We start from the raw sequence: 20,993 nt of genomic DNA on the forward strand, positions 1-20,993 counted from the left end.
AAGCAGTAGCGGGGACCCCCAAAGCTGGTGGCCACCGCGGGCAGCAGAGGGGACCCCCGCTGCTCAGTGCCACCAGCAAAGGGGGACCCTGGAGCTCCGAGTCCCCATGGATATTTTTAGTAAAAGTCAGGGACAAGTCATGGGCTTCTGTGAATTTTTCATTACTGCCAGTGACCTGTCCATGTCTTTTACTAAAAATATCCATGACAAAATCTTAGCCTTACATATGCACTTTGAAAATTAAACACACAAATTAGTGGCCTGATTTTCAGAGGCACTAATGTAGTCAAATTGAAGTCAATGGGCTCTGTGGGTGTTCAGTACCTCTGAAAATCTGGCAGTTAATGTTGGTGCTTAAATATGGAGTCATAAGGTCTGGATTTTCACAAGTATCTAATGATTCTGGGTGCCTAAATTTTGGTGCCCAAGTGAGAAGCTGTACATTCAGTTCCAAATGTTACAATTACTGGTTTTAATGGCACTTCCTGCAGTGATCATTGTGCTTTTTTTTATCCACAGATGATGGTTACCATACTGCATGGTGCTAGCCATAACTATGGACTCTGGAAGAGGAAGGTGACGAGCAGAGGTAATTTCCAGGGAAGGAAAGGAAGAAAAATGATCTGCAGAGAAAGATATGAGACAATCCAATGGCTGGAGGTTGAAGCTAGACTGAAAATTCAGAATGGAAATAAGATGTACATTTTTAACAGAGAATAGTTAACCATTGGAACCACTTACTAAGGGTTGTGGTGGATTCTTCATTTTAAAATCAAGATGGGATGTTTTTCTAAAATATGCTCTAGGAATTATTTTGAGGAAGTTCTATGGTCAGTGTTATACAGGAGGGCAAAATAGATGATCACACTGATCCCTTCTGGTCTTAGAATCTATGAATTATCTGTGACCAGAAAAAGTTTCAACTCCACCTAATAATTTTGTTGACTGGGGGGAAACAAAAAAGTGCATTACTAGACCTGTTTGTATTCAGGGAATTGTGTCAAACTGACCCTGATGAGCCAAGGTAGAGCCAAGCTCAGGGATAATAGTCCTAAATTATTTATATTATCTTGCCTGGTACTGATTTTGGAGTGACAGGCCTATAATGACCCAGATTCCTCCTGTTAACCCTTTCTAAATAATGGCACAGTATTCGCTTACTTCCAGTCTTCTAAAACTTCTCCGGTGTTCCAAAACTTACTGAAAATCAATATTAATGGTGCAGTGAGCCTCTCAGCCAGCTCTTTAAAAACTCTTGGATGCAAGTTAACTGGACCTGCTGATTCAAAAATGTCTAACTTTAATAGCTGCTATTAACATCCTCCTATGATACCAGTGAAATGGAAAGTGTGTCGTCATATGGTGAGATTGTTATGGGTTTCCCCCCCCCAATACAGAACAGAAATATTTATTGAACACTTATGCTTTTTTTGCCTTATATTGACCAATTCTACCATTTCCATCTAGTAATGGACCAGTACCTTTGTTAGGATTCTTTTTTGTTCCCAATATACTTTTAAATTCTTTCTTATTGTCCTCACATCTGCTGGTCATAGACTACTCCTGGGGGAATTCGACACCTAAAAATATTTTAAAATGCTTCAAATTTTATTTGTCAAAATAACACCACATAATCACGCCGGTTTCAATTATTTTGGTAATTTATTTCAAAATACCTGTCAGCAAGTATGTCTTTAATAAAAATTTCCCCATGAGTAGAGAGTTAAAGAAACCCTTATGACAACCCAGTTCCTGTTTCTCTGCCCCCCTCCCCCACAGAACCCAGCTAGGGGGCCAGATATCCACAACCCCTCCTGCCAGAGCCCAGCTGTGGCCCCCCCAGCCAATACATCCAAACTCCCTCCCCCCAGAGGTCAGATGTGGGGCACCCCTTTTCCAGGTACCCGCACCCCCTACCTGCAGAGCCCAGCCACAGGGCCACCCCTAGCCCAGACACCTGCCCTCAGAGCCCAGGGATCCAGAGGGAGAAACAGCCTGATGCTTGGTCCCAGGCTTGTGTAGCGTTTCCTGTGCGCTGCCGTCTCCTTCTCTCAGAGCGGGCGGGGAACTGTGGCTGCCGGGTACCCTCCAGCTCCTCCTCCCCTTCCTCCTGGCAGTGTCTTCTATGTGTGAGCTGGGCTCTGCCAGGTCCAGTGGCCCCTGGTGGTGGCTTGCAGCACTGCAGCCCATTTCGGGGGGGGAGGAAATTCTGCGTGCACAACATTAATTTCTGCAAAATTCTGCATTGTGCAGTGGCGCAGAATTCCCCCAGAGTAATACTTCTCCTTATGACCCTTTGCTTCCATTATCAATTTTCTACAATTTCTAGCTTCTGATTTATATTCATTACTATCAACTTCCCCTTTTTTCCATTTGTTATAACTTTTTGTATTTTTTATAGCTGCTGTCACTTCTTCCTTTCTAAACCAGGCATTTTTTTAATCAATACGGCCTTCTTCCTCAATTGCGGGATTGTGGCTTTTTGGGAATCTAGTAAAGTGTTTTTGAACAATTCGCAATATCATTCACTTTTTTCTGATTAAATTCCCACGCCTAGCTGATTGAAGTTCTCTGTTGTCTCCTGGATGTTGCCGGCTGTTTTCTTTAGTGGAGATCTTTATGAAAAACAGAAGGCACTGAAGGAAGCGATGGTGGGGGTTGTTTTAAATAGCCTCCTTGTCAATCTTGGTCCTGTAACATCAATGGAATGTATCAGGAATTTTCATGATCTGTTACATAAATTACTCTACACTTAGATATCTCATTCTGCTCTGCAGAAAAGTGTTCTATTGTTAACCTGTTGACTGATTACTGACATAGTTGGTGTATTCTCTCCTAGTTGTACTTGATACCAGCAGTCTCCCTGGATATCAGAAGTACATTGTTTAACTCTTTGATTCATCTTTTCTTAAAATTATATTTTTCATTTAATAACCCCTAGATTTTTAGTTTTCGTGGGTAATTTCTGTTCAAGCTTTTCAAATTGTATCTGCAGCACAAACAATCTCATCTATCAGGATTTCTAAATCACATGTTATAAACCTTCCTGTAGCAACTAAATAATACTGCAACAAGTCTAGCATGAACTACGTCGGCAGACCACTTTCTTGATCCTGCTCCTGTTTTATGTTTTAACCCTCATCTATTCCTCCCCTGTTTCTCAGGTTCTTTAGGGAATGCTTTGGCAAAGAGGAGTGAAGACGTACAGAAGGATCTATAGAGGACAAGCATGAAATTATTATTTCTTTCAGGATTGTGCTTCACAGCCTAGGACAGCTGTAAAGAAGGCTCTATCTCCCACTCCCTCAGGTTTATTTCTGGGCTTTTTTTGTGTGTTAAATGGGCACAAGTGTGTCTTTAACAGAGGCAGGCATTTAGGCTAGTTTGGGCTTGTCCCACTCAGCCAAGAAAGGGTTCATCTTTTCTCTCCCAAGCCCAAGTGAATGGTTTGTGTTTAAAAGTGATCTGCTGAAACTTGAGGGGGTGGTATTTTTTATTGCAACGTAGATGAAATGAACTGACAAATCTTAGTTTCAGGATTTTGCATTTCAGTGGTCTAACCCTCAACTAAGGAGATGTTTTTAATGGCTGAAAAGGGGCTGGTAGAGTTCCAGCTGGAAAATCACTGGGAGAAGAATGGAATTATACAAAATAATTTTAGTAATCAGGCCCAGTTATGTATGGCTCTTCATTACTTCAGCTTTTAGCAAACGAAACGGAGTGATTCACCCAGATTGGCAGATTAGGTAGGATAAAGGCAGCTATTTTAAAATATACATTTCTAGGAAGTAACTGAATAGGGAGACTTTTGGAACTCTGGGAAATGTTATTTTGGGATGGGCCTTAGGAGGAGTACCCAAACTGAAAAGCTAAGTGTTATTTTGAACATTATTCAAAGCCAGTTTAAAAAACTTGAACCTTGCTTGGTTAGCCAGCGTGGAAGTAGTCACACCATGTTGGAAATGTGTTTTGTAATGGTTTTTATTGTTCTGAAGAAACTGGGTTGTCCTCCCCAAATTATAGAATATCATTCATTCCATCAAGGTATGAGAGCAACTGTAGTGTATGAAAACATAGACTCAAATGCCTTTAACATTAACAACGGGGTGAAATGGGTGTCTCTTACTTAGCCTCTGGGCTCTTTAACATCTACTACATCATTCCTTCTTCTTCATGCATTTAAGGACAGCAATGATGGCATTTATTTGCAAACTAGACTAGAGGGAGGCTTGTTCAATATCACTCAGTTTAGAGGGAAAGCCAAGGAGAGAAAGCTGGTTCTGAGAGATTTCCCGTTTGCAGGAGACGCAGCCTTGGTTACCCACAGTCAATCTTCCCTGAAAAATCTCTTTGGTAGATTTTCTGTGTTATGCAAGAGCTTCGGCTCTTCGCCTTAACAATTAGTTTCAAGAAGACTGATTGTATACTGAAGGGTGGAAGAACCAATACCTGACATCACTCTGGAGGGTAAATCTCTTGGCATCGTCAACAGCTTTTGCTATGATTGGCAGGAATCTTGACCCTCAGACTGAGCTAACAGGATTGGAAAAGCAGCTAAGAATTTTGGGCTGTTAGTCAACAGTTTTCTGTTATTCCATGCACGTTTCTCTGAGGTGAAGATGCGAATCTACGAGAGCACTTGTGTGCTGTCAGAAATGTGGGCTACATGTGGTAGGCACAGCAGGAGACTGAATAGCTGCCACATGAGATGCCTACACAAGATCCTGGAAATTAAGTGGGAAGACAAAATACCAAACACAGAAGTGCTGGAGTGTGCAGGACTGACACACAGAAACCACTATCAAGAAGAGGAGGTTGCGATGGCTCAGTCATGTCGGAAGACTGGGAGGAGACCGTATCCCCAAGAATATTTTGTAAAGCGAGTTTTGAGATGGCTCTAAATAGTGGTCGCCTTTTATGGTAGTACCACAATGTGTGCAAAAATTATGTGAAGTCGTTCAACATCAGCGTAGAAAGCTGGGAGGAGTGAGCAGAACCCTGTCCAATCTGGAGGGACACTCTGGCAATGGGTGCAGCTCCTCATGAAGCAGCTTTGACCCAGAGGATGAAAGCAAAGTGAGAAAGAAGGAAGTGTGCTGTAATCTTGGACTCCAACTCAGACAACGCCTGGATCTGAAATTTGTAACAAGCTGTGTCACGCTCGCATTGGACTTGTCAGCCATAAGTTGATTCATCAAGGCACATGACTGGATCAGTGGTTGCCTATGGTAGGTCAGTGTGGATGGATCTGAACAATGTTCTGTCAAACGCTATAATACTTCCTTTTAGTTGGAAGTGTCTTCAGTTTAAACAGCTGCAAACGTGGTTTAAAGATAGGAGCCTACCCGCATTGGGCTAATGATCCTTACATGCTGTTTGGCTCTTTTCAGTTTCCAGGACAAGCAGGGGCTCAGTAATAGAAGAGTATTTAATGCTGTCCTATTCACGAACCTACATTTTGAGACCGTGACCATTTTGCAACAACAAAAAAATTGACTTAACGTTCTGTAGTTAAGACGGTGTCCATTAAGGACAAAGAGTGATTAGTAATAGGATATTTTGGGAGACGGGAGAGATTCCAGAAGACTGGAAAAGGGCAAATATAGTGCCCATCTATAAAAAAAAAAAAAAAAAAAAAGGAAATAAAAACGACCCAGGAAACTACAGACCAGTTAGTTTAACTTCTGTGCCAGGGAAGATAATGGAGCAAGTAATTAAGGAAATCATCTGCAAACACTTGGAAGGAAGATGGTAAGGTGATAGGGAATAGCCAGCATGGATTTGTAAAGAACAAATCCTGTCAAACCAATCGGATAGCTTTCTTTGATAGGATAACGAGTCTTGTGGTTAAGGGAGAAGCTGTGGATGTGGTATACCTAGACTTTAGTAAGGCATTTGATACAGTCTCGCATGATATTCTTATCGATATACTAGGCAAATACAATTTAGATGGGGCTACTATAAGGTGGGTGCATAACTGGCTGGATAACCCTACTCAGAGAGTTGTTGTTAATGGTTCCCAATCCTGTTGGAAAGGCATAACGAGTGGGGTACCACAGGGGTCTGTTTTGGGACCGGCGCTGTTCAATATCTTCATCAACGACTTAGATATTGGCATAGAAAGTACACTTATTAAGTTTGCAGATGATACCAAACTGGGAGGGATTGCAACTGCTTTGGAGGACAGGGTCATAATTCAAAATGATCTGGACAAATTGGAGAAATGGTCTGAGGTAAACAGGATGAAGTTTAACAAAGACAGATGCACAGTGCTCCACTTAGGAAGGAGAAATCAATTTCACACATACAGAATGGGAAGAGACTGTCTAGGAAGGAGTACAGCAGAAAGGGATCTAGGGGTTATAGTGGACCACAAGCTAAATATGAGTCAACAGTGTGATGCTGTTGCAAACAAAGCAAACATAATGCATCCCAGAATCAACAGGTGTGTTGTGAAGTCATTCTTCCGCTCTACTCTGTGCTGGTTAGGCCTCAACTGGAGTATTGTGTCCAGTTCTAGGCACCACATTTCAAGAAAGATGTGGAGAAATTGGAGAGGGTCCAGAGAAGAGCAACAAGAATGATTAAAGGTCTTGAGAACATGACCTACGAAGGAAGGCTGAAAGAATTGGGTTTGTTTAGTTTGGAAAAGAGAAGACTGAGAGGGGACATGATAGCAGTTTTCAGGTATCAAGGAGGGAGGAAACTTGTTCATCTTAGCCCCTAAGGATAGAACAAGAAGCAATGGGCTTAAACTGCAGCAAGAGAGGGTTAGGTTGGACATTAGGAAAAAGTTCCTAATTGTCAGGGTGGAATAAATTGCCTAGGGAGGTTGTGGAATCTCCATCTCTGGAGATATTTAAGAGTAGGTTAGATAAATGTCTATCAGGGATGGTCTAGACAGTATTTAGTCCTGCCATGAGGGCAGGGGACTGGACTCGATGACCTCTCGAGGTCCCTTCCAGTCCTAGAATCTATGAACTCTCAGTGCTTTTCTCATAGCCCTTAATTATTTTTCTGGTACTGAGCATTGTTCCCATGAAATCTTTTTTGAAGACTGCAAAGCTGTTTTCCGCCCCCAGAAGGTCAGTCCGTGGAACTGCAGACCTCTAGCCAGCAAGATCAGATGGACAGATGTACTTCCTGTACCTATGCTTTCTTCTTTAAAAACGGATTTGCATTCCTGGCAAATCGCACATGCAGAACTAGTAAACACCTATGACTCTGTCTTTACAAAAGCTACATCTGCATCAGCATGTCTGTATTTATAAGTACGTTGGTTTAAAAAAAAATCCTGTGACAGGTGTAATCACAAGTAAAAAAACAAAAATATGGGCCTATTTTCACTATTATTGAAAGGAAGAGGGTGTGGCTGTACACACATCTGGATATGAGACTGAGTGTTTACCCAGCACGTGGCAGCTAGCCTTCTGAAGTGTAAACAAACACTTACTAGAGGATGAAATCCTTCCGTCTCTGTAGCATATCCACCCCCTTTGTTGTCCATAGTGAGGCTTTGGTTGGCTTAACTGTGTCTCTCAGGGGTGTGGATTTTTCACACCCTTGAGTGATGTACCTAGGTTGGCCTAAGCGTTAGGTGTAGACCAAGCCTCAGCCTGAAATAAGGGACAAAGGCAATGGAGGGGTTTGAATGCCTCAGCTCAAAGTTTGGTGGTATGTAATATGGAACAAGAATCCTGTAACAACATTTAGACTAAAAGAAGTGTGGATATTTACATTGCATGACCGTGATATTAGCTTGCCATGCTATTCATTTTCTTTACGTACTGTACTTCCTATATATGTTAAATGGATAACTCCTCACTTAATGTCATTTCGCTTAAAGTCGCATTTTTCAGGAACATAACTACGTTAAGTGAATACATTTTCCCTATAAGAATTAATGCAAATAGGGGGGGTTAGCTTCCAGGGAAAATTTTTTTTTTTTGCCAGACAAAAGGCATTATATAAATTTAAAACTTATACCTGTATTAAATTGCTTGTTTAAAATTGTTTAAAACAATTCAATACTACAATCATCATTGCGAGTATGAAGCTTGGGTTGAAGTGGCGGAGTCAGAGGGTGGATTGTCCGGCTGCTCCTCTTGCTGAACTTTCTGAACTTGAAAAAACACATCTAGAGATTGTTTGTTTTGCTTTCCTTTTTTTTCTTCTTGGTAAATTTCTTTATAGCAAGACATTAGATGACCAACTCTCCCAATCACTTGGGAGCTGCGTTCCGTCAGGATCGTCATCACTCAGGATTTGCAAGTCAACCTTAACCCATCTCTTCTCTCCCCCACCCCCTTTACTCTGCACATTGCATCCTTGCTCCTCTCTCCTGCCAGCAGCAAACCAGCTGATTGCCCCTGGCAGGTGCGTGGGGGGCTGCCAGCTGTGGGCAAAGCAGGCAGCTAAACGATGTTATAGCGAAGCATTGCACAACTTATATATATATATATATATATATATATATAAAATGGAGCAGGGACGCAAGATTGAAACAACGTTAAGTGAGAGGACGTTAAGCGGGGAGTTGTTACTGGATTTGCTATAATTCCACTTTGATTTTCTTAAATCAGGTATCTTGCCATTTTGATAATACACCTCTACCCTGATATAACGCTGTCCTCAGGAGCCAAAAAATCTTACCGCATTATAGGTGAAACCGTGTTCTATCAAACTTGCTTTGATCTGCTGGAGTGCGCAGCCCCACTTTACCGTGTTATATATAGACTTATATCCGAATTCGTGTTTATCAGGGGTACTTATATCTGACATTCTATATGATGACTAATGCTGTTATCTAAAGACTAAAGTTTGTCAGCACTTGCCAGTTTGCTCCCACAGCTGTGGCGTATCGACTGCTGTAATTTTAAAAAAAGCTTTTTTTTTTTTATAGACTTTGAAGGCGTCTGTTTTTCTGTCTTAGATGGTGGCCATGCAGAGATGTCTTCTTCTGGAAGCTGGTTTCACATGGTGGCTTAGATTTTCCCATCTTTGTATCTAGCACCATTTGAAATCAGTGTTCTAGGAGCAAGAATTGCAGCATGGGAAAAGAAGATCCAAGAAGCAGCTTGCTAACTTCATCAAATGGGTCAACGATTCAAGTTAGTTTTAGCCTGGTAAATAACCAAACTGACACACACACAAGGGATGCTTCAAAACTTGCCACTCAGGCTATCTGTTTTACAAATCCAACACTCATATTTAGAGTTGTTGCAAGGAAGAACTGCTTTAGAATGTATTTTTACCCAATTAAGGATATGAGTAATCCACAAAGGTACTTACTGATTTCAATAGGTTTTAAGTGTTTTCACTATAGACACTTTTGAAGGATGAGGATCCACAAAGGTAACTTAAGCACTTATTTAGCAGGTTGTGAATACTGAAGAGCGATTAGTACTATATCTAGATAAGCAATATGGGAAGCTTAAGTGACTGGTATGATGGGTAACTTCATATATCCATTAGTGCCATAATAAATCATGGCATTCATTTTAGGGCCTGTTTTTCAGTAGTGATAAAGTCAGTAAGAACTACAGGTACTCAGCAAGTCCTGAAATTATAACCCCTTCTCTTACCAGTAGGTGATGGAAGCTCATGTACCGAATATCAAGCTATTTTCTTGAAAAAAGAAAGATGTTACTGTTTAAAAAACAAAAATTCAAGGACTACTTCTTTCCAATAGCTCCTGTGACAAGTAAAGCCATAACCCTCCCATATTTAATGCAGACCACTGAAGATACTGAGTTCTAAGGTAGTTTGAAGAAACTAGCCTGACTATTTTTCAGAGGCTTGTGTGTCCAGAAGCATCCAGTCAAACCATTGGTACAGCAGTTTTTTCCTCAAACGGACCTGTGGCTGTGACAACCCCCCCTTCTTTGAGCTGGGAAAATCTCTCTTACACAGGCTGACCGATCTCTCTTGGTGTTCAGAGTTTCAGTTTTTGTCTAGCACCATTTGAAATCGGTTATGATGTAGGGGGAAAAGCAACACTATAGGTGCTTGTGGAGAGGGGAAAAACTGAGTTTCCATTATTCACATCATGGAGATCCCAAAATGCTGTCAGCAAAAGTATCATCTTGCTCTGTGTGTATTAATGTAATATTTGTGCTTGTATTCTGTTGAACTGGAAGGAATAGGGTTTGGTTCACCCACATGGTAGTGCAGATTCTTCCTGTTCAGTGGACAAGGAGGTGCTGCTGTGTATATTCTAAAATAAAAAAATAAAAAAAACTACTTTTTGTTGACTTACAAATAGCTATTTTACTGGTCTGCAGAGTGTCTTTCAAATCTGGGTGACCTACTTTGATTTAGTTTTTCTTTAAATCAAGATGGTATTGGCCTCTGGCCCAGGTAGAGACTGACAGGTACAAGTATGGTTTCTTTTCACTCCCCCAGGCCAGTTTCCAGCATGTTTAATAATTGACAGTTAAATTTATATCTGAAGATAGTTCTACAGCTATTAATACTTGCAATAACTTGTTTAGATTGACTATTACTTCATGCAGTTTTAATCTACCTGTTGGATGGTGATACTTTGCAACCCAGTAAGAGCGTAGTATAAACTATGTATGGAGTAGAGCTGTGCAAGTAACTCATTTTGATTCAGGACAACCCAAAACAGTATTTTTTCTCCAGCAAAATGATTGATAAAAACTAGATATCACACCTTTTTTCATTTAAAAAAAAATTGAGTGAAATTGCAAAATCTGACATTTCTGAAATAAGTCAGACTAGTTGTTACATGGCATACTGCTTATTAAAAATCAAAGGAGAATTTGAGTGACAGTCACACTTCACTTAAAAAAATCACTTTTCTTTATTAGTAATAATACAATTGGATACTAGACTTTACATTAAGACAAATCCTTGTGTTCATAAACTGAATAGTACTAAATAAGGAAGATGGTTAAAATCACACTACCATTTTTACAATTGCCTTGCATTTTAAATAGCTCTCCCCTGCCCCCTTACCACTGAAAGGCACTATAAAACAATCCCCTGATTGATAGAGGCATTTCTAATATACCCTGTACTTAGAAAGCAATTCCACCCCACTAGCCCCCCAGTCTGTAACAATGTTTTCTTGTACACACATAGTGGGACTATTTACAGCAAGTCTTTGCAGGACCAGGGTCCTAGCTGTTAAAGCTATTTTGATAAGCAAAAAGACTAGTAGTTGACATTTTGGGTTAGATTCACAAAAGGATGTAGGCAACTAAAGCTGAAGCCCCAGAACAGTGTATAAACCAGGAAAAGGTAGATAGGACCCCAGAGATGAGTGAGAGGACTATCTGGTAAGCATGCTCAAACCTTGCCTGCTGGATCAGGCCCCTAGAGATGAGCTTACACAAAATGACCGGAGGGCACAGATTACCCTATTCACTAGGCTAAAAGTTCAAAGGAAACTCACCTGGGAGACCAATGGTTCAAGTCCCCTCTCCCCCTGAGGGAGAGAAGGGATTTGAACAGGGATCTGCCATTGCTCAGTGAGTGCCCTCGTCTGATATAGGATTCTTTCAGTATATCCAGTTGAAACTGTTGCATGGCGAATAATTTTTTAAAAAGTCACTGGAGCAGATGTCCAGCTCCTAGGTGCATGCTCTAATCATTAGGTTACTGAGTCACTCATACTTGCTCCTTCTTGCTGGATCAACGTAGAAGCTGTTGCATGATGGATAAATGCGGAGTGCATGCAAGCTTGAGCAACCCTGCCCCCCACCCCCCACTTCCTGCAAAAACAGCATACAGCATAGGTACTTCACCCCACAGGACTCAGAGCAGGGAGGTGCCAATCTCAAAGGGGTAGAGCTTAGCACCTACCTCTTGGCTTTGTACCACCTACTGGCTACGTTATACAAGGAGCATCTTAAACATGCTGGTTTCTGACTCATTGCACAGCCCGCCTAGACGGTGTGATTTTTTTGGCCCCAAAAAGTTTGTGAATCTAGCCCTTCCTTGTTAAGTATGCCCCACAGTCTAACATTTTTATCAGAAATGTTAGATAGTACTTTATTACTGTGTTTGAATAAATAAGATCTCATAGCACTAATACAAATATATACATCCATATCACACAGAACAATGAACATCTGAAATAAAAAAATTAAATTGTGGGAAAGTGACCCTATAACAGAACTGCCTACATGGTCTGTGGTAAAAGAAAAGGTTTATTAGCTTAGGCACACGTTGCTATGAGATAGATCAAGACAATTTTCATAATATTATACATTTGGATTGAACTCAGCAGCCAAATCTCTGGGAAGAAAAACAGATTTAAGTATCTGATTTCAGATATGCACCAAGAACTCAACTCCAGTAGGAAACCTCCCATCCAACATCCCTAATGTCAGCTGAAACAACTAAAAAAAAAAAAAAAAAAATTTACAAGTGTTGGCTGGTCCTTCACCAAGGGAAAAAAAAGTGTTTCCTCATCCAACTTCCACCTCAAGATTGTATTTATATTGCAATTAAAAAGAGTGTATTTGCCAGCACTTTGTCCAATTAAGTATCTTCCATCACTTCCAGTGGGAAACCTTCATTAGCTAGCAAATCTGAGTGGCAACAGGATGTTTCTGATGTGGTCATGCTCTTGATTCCCCATTCAAGGAGGTCCTTTGCAGTCTTAACTGGGACAGAATTACTACCCAGGCTCCCCCGTGTTGCACACCAAGACCAATGAATTGCCTTAACAGGAAGGTTACAAAAACCTGATTTAGATGCACAGTATATCCAAAAGCAGTGGACAGCAAGAGAAGTTTATTCCCTATATGAAAACTAATGTGCAAAACTTAAGTTAATTTTCATAACTTAAGCACCATCTCTCTCAATAGGCACAGTCACCTTCCTAAAATAGAGGGACTTAGATAATTTAAACAGTATGATCACTCATGCGATATAAATCGTACGAAGAACCTACCAAGCACACTCTCATTGCATAGTCTCTTCTGGACGCAGGAAGATGCTGCAAGGCTGCTGTGAGACACACAAAGCTTTTTATAAGTTAATTTCACACACAGACAAGTGAGCTAAAAGGGATGGCATTGGTATATGTTCTGGCTTTCTGCCTTGGTAAAGATGCCTATAGCAGTCAATCACAAAAGGAGAAGAAAATCTAAGATGAAAGCATCTTCAATTCCGGTGAAAGTAGGGGCTAAATATTCCACTACAGAAATATAGTGCAAATGCAGTCCTTTCGCTTAATTCTTTCACCACTGCCCCTTCCCCACCAATCAGGTTTTACATGACGTGTACTGAGCAGTAAGTGAAGTGGAGACATCTTTCCTGCAAAAACAAGAATTAGAATTTAGATTTTTCGTACAATCTTATTCGTTTTAATTGGTAATTTAGCATATTTCTTCCTTTGTAACAACAAAACTGGTGATATTTTGCAACTCAGCTTTTCTATTACTTCAGAGACATACTGGCTGCTGGTACACTTATAAAAAGTTAAAATGTAAATAGGCTCTTATGACTTTGGGTTTTTTCTTTATTTTTTTAAACTTTAGCAGCTTGATAACTGCTAATGACAACATCCTGCATTTCTGCTCTCCTGAAATGCATTTGTTATATGGATTATTCTGGTTGCTGAAGAGATTGTAAAATAAACAGCGTTAAATTCTTAGTGTTTTTGCAGTTACCAACATTGTGACAATTAGCTAGGAATGCCATGCTCCTGAGAAGTCACTTCCTTAAGCATATTTAAGACTTGGAGGCATGTGAACCAGTGGCAAAAATTAAGAACCAAACGCTGCCCTAAAAAACACAGTTTTGAGCAAAATTCTCTTTTTTGTGGTCCAATGACATTATGGTTAGCATCCCAACACGTGAGGATTTAAACCCCAGTGTGTACCTACAACGGATTGTGTCAGTATTTAGAATATATCTAAAAATTAAAGGATTATTAAACGAAGCTGAGACTTTCAGACCAAATGTTAATGATCCTTTCTATCTACTTTTTTGTGGGGGGAGAAGGTTAGAATAACGGCCAAGAAGTGTTATTGCTCTAGGTTCCCGACTCCCATGGGGAGTTCCTGGCAACTGCAAACTGGAATTCGTAAGTTACCACTGTAAACACTTCTTATTGCTGTTACTTCAGATCACCGTGTCCTGCCCAGGAGATACGGAAATGACGACTACCTATTTCTAGATTTGTCACAACAAAAGATGATCAGAGCACCTTCCTTTCCACAAGAGGAGAGGCACAAGCTAATCTACAGTCTTAATAAGAAACACCATTCTAAAGTAGTCAAAGACTGTCCTACAATGGTACATAGGGATGTAATGTGTAGTCCAGACTGTCCAACTGAAACTAACCTAAAATTTATCAAAGTTCCAATACAGAAAAGAGTTTCAGTTAAAAAATTTAAGGTATCTAATGTCCTTCCAATAAACCTTTTAGAAGCAGCCAGGATTGAGATGTTAGATCTCCAATCCATTACCACCTTCTTCTTGGAAGCCATACTGTAGGATTTGAGACTGGGATAAAGGGAAACCCTGGTTTCAAAGGACTGTTTTGTTATCTCTGCATGTAAAATGTAGAGTGTTAACACTGCCAGAACTTTGTCATCACTGAGCACAGTGAAAAGCAGCAGGTTGGTCCCTTGTTCTGATACAATGTTTGAAATATAACTGACGATTTTGAAATAAACATTTTGACTCAATTGAGGTGTAATAACCACCACAATTGTTGCTAATTAATTGATACAAAACCTCGTGGTCCTGTATAAAGTACAGTAGAACCTCAGTTATGAGCAACTTGCAAATGGAGGTTGTTCATAACTGAAATGTTTAACTCTGTAAACTTTAGAAAGAACCATAATGTTTTCAACTGAACATTAGTACTTGGGCACCTTAGAGACTAACAAATTTATTTGAGCATAAGCTTTCGTAGGCTACAGCCACTTCTTCGGATGCATAGAATGGAACACACAGACAGATGATATTTATACATACAGAGAACATGACAAGGTGGAAGTAGCTCATCTCAATTGATTGGCCTCTTACAGTTGGTATGGCTATCAGCAGCAGGAGAAAAAAAGCTTTTGAAGGGATAATCGAGATGACTCATAAATAAACTGAAATTTTCAAAGCTTAATACAGCTTTGAAACTTTACTATGCAAAAGGAAAAATGCTGCTCTTAGCCATCTTAATTTAAATGCAACAAGCATAGAAACAGTTTCCTTACCAAGTCAAAACTTTTTTTAAAAAAAACTTTCTATTTTTAGTAGTTTACGTTTAATACTATTTGGGTTTTTTTGTTTCAAAGATGACGGTAATCACTTGTTCTCCATGTCCCCTGAAGGTGGACAAGTAGTAATGGGTTTAATTTGTACCAAGGGAGATTTAGATTGGCTATTAGGAAAACTTTCTAACTATAAGGATAGTTAAGCACTAGAATAGGCTTCCAAGGGAAGTTGTGGAACCCCCATCATTAGAGGCTTTTGAGAACAGATAGGACAAAAACTGTCAAGGATGGTCTAGGTGTACTTGGTCCTGCCTCGGTGAGGGGGCTGGACTAGATGACCTCTTGCAGTCTCATCCAGCCCTACATTGCTATGATTACTTCCTTGTAATAACTAGAGTATTTTATGAAAATAAAATTACTGAAAAACTTAAGCCACTAATACTTTTAAAATGAAAGTCCGAAATATTTCATGCATGCCTTTAAAAACACTTAAAACCAAATTGCATCTGATAAGGACCACTGTACATCACCAGGTTTGAAGTGACAATATTTCTCCTTTATCAAAGGAGGTAAATGAATTAGTCCACCAAAAAAACAAACCACTACAACACATACCATACAGGAAGACCTATGAAAATAACTTGTGGTCTTCACCTAATACATAGCAGTTACATACCACATTTCCCTTGGAAATATGAATAAGCCATCTAATATGGACATTTTCAAGTGGAAAGGAAATTTAAACAAAATATACCTTTTAATGTTTCAATTAATTCTTTAATGCAGATGCTTCACTTTCATCTGGTACTTTAGTATTTAAAATGCATGCTTCTTTGCAGTTTTCATCGGTTTGGTATGAGCTGAACAGCAGAGGAGGGGGGGGAAAGTCTAATTGATTAATATTCTCTATGCATGGTGAGTTAAGCCCAAGGGAGTGGAGGAAAGAGGGAAATAGGTGGTGAGATTATTTATTTTTATGGGAGCCTTAAGAAGTTTAGAAACTGAATACAGAGTTTGGTGCCTGCAGTGATTTCCAAAATAAGCTCGTCTATATCAAATATTGGAGCCAAAACAGTCTGTTGAATGGTCTGTTTTAAAATCATCCCCCCCACCCCCCCAAACACACACACACGCGCGACAAGTGGGGGCATAAACTCATTTTGATTTGTTAAATATTAACCTGGATCTTGCATTAAAAAAAAAAGTGTCAAGTTCATGGAGCATATTTAATGAAAAAACCACATGGTGCGCTAATGCTCTGGATCCAGCAAAGCACTTAAAAGGTAAATTCTGAAGTCAACCATACTATTCAGCAAAGCACTTAACACATGCCCAACTTTAAGCAGGTGAAATGAGCCCTATATTTTGTTCTTTACATACCTCTGAATTTCTCTACACTAAATATTTTTGAAAGTATGTTCTGTGTCCCCAACCCCCTCCCCCCCCAAGATTCTAACAAATGCTTATTACCATAGTAAACAAAACAAAAAACGACAACTTGTCCTAGAAAGTGGACCTCATGAAAAATGTATGCAAGGTATTACAAAGAGGAAACAACTTATGAATTAAGAAGTTAGGCTCCAGTCCTCGCCTGAGAACTGCATGGATGCAGGGTCCACTGTTCTCAGAACAAGGTCAGGTTCTAATGTTCACTATTTTCTTTTTTTAATTTAAAAAATTACTTCTGTCACTATACAGGTTTGCTAGAAATCTATACAAATGAAACGTCAAACACTTGTATAGTATTTAAATTTTGAAACTACCCAATAAATACATCTTGTTTTTCTATACTACCTACTATTTTGTATTATGAATTATATGAAAGTATTGTATAAAATAAAAATAGAACATTACATACAAGTGCATGCTCTCTCCCTTGTGTTGTGGGTGTGTAGGGGGATTTAATTTACCTGTTAAACATTTATTCAAATGGCTTCTTGATGAGATGAAAGATACTTTTGAGGAATAGATGGACATGAAAAATAAAATATTTTGAAAAGACAAGCAGTGTCCTACAGAGTCTTCCCTACTGATGTCAACTGCCCTGGAGGCAGCAAAGTAACAAAAACTAATGAGAATGGCACAAGGGTGTTCTACCATCTAAATCACTGGGGGAAAAAAACTGGTGTGCTTCTGAGCAGGGCATAGGCATATTCCTTCCACAAGAAAGTCCTGTGTCAGAACTAAGCCTACCTTGGAATGGCCATATTTAGTCAGACCAATGGTCCATCTAGCGCAGTATCCTGTCTGACAGTGACCAGTGCCAAATGCTTCAGGGGAAATGAACAGACCAGGGCAATTTAATAGAGTGATCCACCCCCTGTTGTTCAGTCCCAGCCTCTGGCAGTTGAAAATTTAGGGACACCCACAGCATGGAATTGTGTCCCTGACCATTGTGGCTAATAGCCATTGATGGACATCTCCATGAACTTATTTAATTCTTTCTTGAACCCAGTTATACTTTTGGCCTTCATGACATCCCCTGACAACAAGTTCCATAGGTTGTGTGCTGTATTCCCTTACTAGTTTTCAACCTGCTGCCTATTAATTTCATCAGGTGACTCCTAGTACTTGTGTTATGTGAAGGGGTAAAACACTTTCTGCTCAGTAGTCATGATTTTGTACATCATATTCCCCCACCCCCAGTTGGGTCTTTTCCAAGCTGAACAGTCCTAGTCTTTTTAATCTCTCCTCATACAGAAGCTGTCCCAGGCCCCTCATCATCCTTTGTTGCCCTTCTCTATCGTTTTACCATTTTAAATATCTTTTTTGAGATGGGTGACCAGAATTGCATACACCCACACCTTGAAGGATGCACCATGGATTTATGTAGTGGCATTATGAACTTAAATGAACATATTTTCCCATATAGTAAGGCAGTCTTTACCCACATAAAAAGCTGTGAATTAACCTTAATGATTAGAGCCAATTGAGAATAGGTTAAAGACTGACCATTTATAACAATAGATGAAAAGCTAGAATCTTTCATGTTAGTGAATACAAAGGCTAACGAAAGCTCAAGAAGCTACAGTACTTGCTCATGCAAAAAAGAAAAGGTATCAGGAAGCTGACAAACAAATACAAGGAACAGGTGTAGACTTACCCTTTTTGTGAAAAATATTTCTTATAGATGCAAGTAACCACCAGTATCACTGCAGCGATTACAATTACTTGAAAGGAAAAAAAAAATTAATTGGGTGACAAGTCACTGTTAGCCCAAGAACACCCCCACGATTAACAAGTTTCACAGGTTTAGAAATGAAGTTCATGATGCTTTTTTAGCAACATACGGTGTTCAACCACAATACAATCTCCCCCACCTCTGAATCTTTAATCAAAAGTATTAAATACTCACTTAGTGCACAAAAGCACACTACGCTATTGAATGGATCATCTCAGGAGAAGAAAAAGCAGAGACCCAAACTGGTAAAGCAGCTGCACCCATTGCATTACAGGAAGTTCACTGGCATTCTCTCTTTTTTAAGAAGTGCTGTGAACACCTTATCAAAGATAACCACCCATGAAGGGGTTAAGGTAGCTCAGAAGGGACTAATTAACCTGGTAGGCAGCATGGGACTTGACTGACAAGCACTAATTGAAGGTAGTGCCCATCTGGGCAGGAGTAGGTGGGGCTTGTATAAAGCCAGGAAGGATGAGCAAAAAGAGCTGTAACATGGAAGTTCGCAGTCATTGTCCGAGTTTAGTGAAGATAGATGGTGGAAACTTGGGGAAGTAGACGCTCAAGACCTAGGCTCCTGACCCAGAAGGGTGGGGAGAAGAAAGCCAGCAGAGGGCAGTGTAGGAAGCAACCGATGGAAATGGCAGCAAGAGTTGAGATGGTGTAGACCTTGGCTCCTGATTGTAGGGTCCCTGAGCTAGAAGCTGTAGTAGTGAGAGGGCCTGGGTTTCCTTACCAGCCACTGGGAGAGTGGCACAACCTTGAGTCATAAGACTGCCTGGAATGGCACCTGGTCTGGTGACTTTGTTACCCTGAAAAGGGAAAAGCTGTACAGTAATCTGTCTGGACAGCCAAACAAACAATGGAGAGGAAGCACTGAGTCCTAGAGACCAAGAATGACTGTGGCATAAGCAAGTGATGGAAGGGGATGTCAGCCTCAGCAGAGCTAATCCCCAGATGCAGCCACAAGGGGATGTGCCAGTTGTAAGTAAACCTTGACTATGCCTAATGCTGCTTGTTAAAATAACCATGCTCTATGGTGGCCAGAGAGTTGCAGAATTGAGGTAAGAATGGGAGAGAGTCCAAGAGAGGATCTTTCTTTTCAACTTTTTCTTTTATATTTTGTGGACTGTGTAAAACAAAATTGAAAACCAAGTGCTAAAGAGGGAGGGAGAGAAGAGAAAAAACCTTTTGTAAGCTGGGGAGGCACAGCTGGTTGATTGTGGACCTGTTATTGCCTAATTATAGTTCCAACAAAACCCAACAAGTTCCAATACAAAGCTAAAAATGTGCTTCAAATTCTTTGCAGAACTTAGCAAAGTATTCCCACCGGTTATTATAGAGGAACAAAGAAAAACCCCACTCTATTTAAACTATGATTTATAGCAGTTGATGCTAATACACCTAATCAGTTTTTTCAGAAACTTTGCAAATCTGTAAAGGAGTATGCATGTAATTCAATGACAAACACCCAAATCACTGTAGATTCTTGCAGTTGCATACAATTAATTGAAATAGAAGTAAAAAACGGATTCTATAAATGAAATAAAGCAAGCTTCACTGTATCTCATTTGGTGTTCAGAAGGTACTTACCAACAATAATGATGACAATGGTGATCACACCTAGAGTAAACAAAGTGAATTCAATTTAAGAGCATGCATGGTAATTACACAAGCCTACAAGCAGGTGTACATATATTTATCTCTACTGGATTGTCTCCAAGAAAATCTAGCAAAAGTGTTAAATTAGGACAAGAAGCAATTAAAAATAAGACAAACTGAATCGTCTTCTAGGTACTGTGACTACATAAAAAAAGAAAAAAAAAATCTAAAGGGTAATTTATATAATCTCTTTAGAATAAAAAGGCATTAGCCATGTCTCACCCCAAAACTCCTTAAACAATGTGCATTAACACCACCTCTTAAATGGGAAAATGTGTCCCCAAGGACAACTTCCTGAATCCCAAATAGCATTCAGGTATCACAATTTTTTTGGACAATTTTTTAGAATTTCACATTTATACTTACTTAGTCTACATTCTGGAATTGCAGGCTTCCATTGAAATTCATTAGTGCACTGAATATTAGGTTCACCATGCAAAGTGTATGATGTAGAACATTCAATTGTAACATGATCTCCAACAGAGTAGGGAGGTTTTGCTCCAGACTTTACTGTCCCATGACGGATGACTAGCTCTGGACAAACACCTGAAACTAAAAACGTGAAAAAACACTTGTGAAAACAAAGTAATACAAAACCCAAGTGCAAATGAGATTAGGCATCCCATTTTAAAAATATTTCCATTCACATGCGTTTTAAAATACATATACCATATTAAAAGCAACAGAGAGTCCCGTGGCACCTTTAAGACTAACACGGCTACCCCTTTGATACTTGATATATCATATTGGAGCTTTCTGCTACTTTTGGTAAGAACTAAGCACATTTCAGAGTACCTGTTCCATAACTTACTCAACATTGTTTATGTTTGAGTACTTTGCATCGGTTTACTAAAGGAGTGGAAAACAGCCACAATATGTAGACAGGAATCTTACAGTCTCATGGCCTGTTTATTTCCAGTGATTTACTATTGTGTATTTATAGGCATTTATACAATGCT

The 20,993-nt window shown here is 39.8% G+C and overlaps 1 protein-coding gene and 1 long non-coding RNA gene across 4 annotated transcripts in view; one reads left to right on the forward strand and one right to left on the reverse strand.

The window, feature by feature from the left end:
* The window catches only part of LOC128836540 (uncharacterized), a 39,940-nt gene extending 29,698 nt beyond the window's left edge, over positions 1–10,242 (forward strand). For both annotated transcript variants that reach the window (XR_008444794.1, XR_008444795.1), the window contains one exon: positions 520–10,242. This is a non-coding gene — a long non-coding RNA (uncharacterized LOC128836540). The remainder of the gene's footprint in view (positions 1–519) is intronic.
* Positions 10,243–10,806: 564 nt separating this feature from the next.
* Positions 10,807–20,993, reverse strand: part of LOC128836530 (C4b-binding protein alpha chain-like) — a 39,428-nt gene continuing 29,241 nt past the window's right edge. Inside the window, exons 10-14 of one of the 2 annotated variants that reach the window (XM_054026884.1) lie at positions 20,401–20,586; positions 19,966–19,995; positions 18,298–18,364; positions 15,949–16,054; positions 10,807–13,290 (exon numbers count right to left, since the gene is read on the reverse strand). In XM_054026884.1, the coding sequence (XP_053882859.1) occupies positions 15,964–16,054; positions 18,298–18,364; positions 19,966–19,995; positions 20,401–20,586 (374 nt within the window). In that variant the 3' untranslated portion in view covers positions 10,807–13,290; positions 15,949–15,963. The remainder of the gene's footprint in view (positions 13,291–15,948; positions 16,055–18,297; positions 18,365–19,965; positions 19,996–20,400; positions 20,587–20,993) is intronic. The other variant, XM_054026885.1, reaches the window with a different exon arrangement.

This window comes from Malaclemys terrapin, chromosome 4 (genome assembly GCF_027887155.1).
Source record: "Malaclemys terrapin pileata isolate rMalTer1 chromosome 4, rMalTer1.hap1, whole genome shotgun sequence".
NCBI classification, from domain to species: Eukaryota; Metazoa; Chordata; order Testudines; family Emydidae; genus Malaclemys; species Malaclemys terrapin.